General features: G+C 42.7%; 1 protein-coding gene across 6 annotated transcripts in view; it reads left to right on the top strand.

The window, feature by feature from the left end:
• HP1BP3 (heterochromatin protein 1 binding protein 3) overlaps positions 1-1,456 on the top strand; it is a 38,023-nt gene that overhangs the window by 22,409 nt on the left and 14,158 nt on the right. For all 6 annotated transcript variants that reach the window (XR_005196545.1, XM_037730527.1, XM_017503228.2 and 3 more), the window contains one exon: positions 1,112-1,266. Coding sequence is in view for 5 of the 6 variants with exons in the window: in XM_037730527.1 (XP_037586455.1) it covers positions 1,112-1,266 (155 nt within the window). In the remaining variant the exon portion in view is untranslated. The remainder of the gene's footprint in view (positions 1-1,111; positions 1,267-1,456) is intronic.

Below are 1,456 nucleotides of genomic sequence, written 5' to 3'. Positions count from 1 at the left end.
CTTGCTCTGTCACCCAGGCTGGAGTACAATGATGTGATCTCAGCTCACTGCAGCCTGCGCCTTTCAGGTCAAACAATTCTCCTGCCTCAGCCTCCTGAGTAGCTGGGATTACAGGCACATGCCACCACGCCCAGCTAATTTTTGTGTTTTTAGTAGAGACGGGGTCTTCCTCTGTTGGTCAGGCTGGTCTCAAACTCCTGACCTTGTGATCTGCCTGCCTCGGCCTCCCAAAGTGCGGGGATTACAGGCGTGAGCCATGGTGGCCGGCCTCTTAACACTTTCAAAATGAACTATATGTATTACTTTGTATTTCATTCTTTGTTATTGAAGGCTAAAAATAAATTAGGACCTTTAAAGTCTACATTTCATTTTTGGAATGGAGTTTTACTCTTGTTGCCCAAGCTGTGGTGCAGTGGCGTAATCTTGGTTCACTGAAACCTCCACCTCCTGTGTTCAAGTGATTCTCCTGCCTCAGCCTCATGAGTAGCTAGGATTACAGGCACATGCCACCATGCCTGGCTAATTTTATATTTTTAGTAGAGACAGGGTTTCACCATTTTGGCCATACTGGCCTCAAACTTATGACCTCAGGTGATCCCCCCTCCTTGGTCTCCTGAATTGCTGGGATTACAGGCATGAGCCACTACGCCCAGCTGTTTTTTCTTTTCGTTTCTTTTGTTTTTTTTGTTTTTTGTTTTTTGGTTTTTTTTGAGATGGAATCTTCCTCTGTCATCTAGGCTGGAGTATGGTGGCTCCATCTTGGCTCACTGCAACTTCCACCTCCTGGGTTCAAGAATTTCTTGTGCTTCAGCCTCCCAAGTAGCTGGGCTTACAAGCACTCGCTACCACACTTGGCTAATTTTTGTATTTTTAGTAGAGAGAGGGTTTCACCATGTTGGCCAGGCTGGTCTTGAACTCCTGACCTCAAGTGATCCAATCACCTTGGCCTCCCAAAGTTCTGGGATTACAGGTGTGAGCCACCACACCCAGCTTTTATATGTATTTTTAATGCTCTCAAGTAAAAAGTTTAATCAGCTAAGGAAAGCCCTTGAGTTATATGTAGAAACCTTTATATTGTGTAATGATCATAATTTTTGATATTACATTTCAGAATAGGAGCTCTGCAGTGGATCCAGAACCACAAGTAAAATTGGAGGATGTCCTCCCACTGGCCTTTACTCGCCTTTGTGAACCTAAAGAAGCTTCCTACAGTCTCATCAGGAAATATGTGTCTCAGTATTATCCTAAGCTTAGAGTGGACATCAGGTATGAGCCATTGACCTGGGCTTTAAAACAAGATGTATTACTTCCTTTAGCTCCCTTTTCTTGAGAAAGGAGATAGATTAAATACTGAAGAAGGATTACTTTTAGCTAAGAATAAACCTTTTTTGTTGGTTTTATTTTTTGCCTCGTTATGTTTTTCTTTTCTTGTCTCCATATGTAGTTTTTTTTTTTT

This window comes from Cebus imitator, unplaced genomic scaffold (assembly GCF_001604975.1).
Source record: "Cebus imitator isolate Cc_AM_T3 unplaced genomic scaffold, Cebus_imitator-1.0 Scaffold15, whole genome shotgun sequence".
NCBI lineage: Eukaryota > Metazoa > Chordata > Mammalia > Primates > Cebidae > Cebus > Cebus imitator.
Note: the sequence above shows the minus strand (reverse complement) of the source record. Positions and strands in the feature narration are given on the sequence as shown.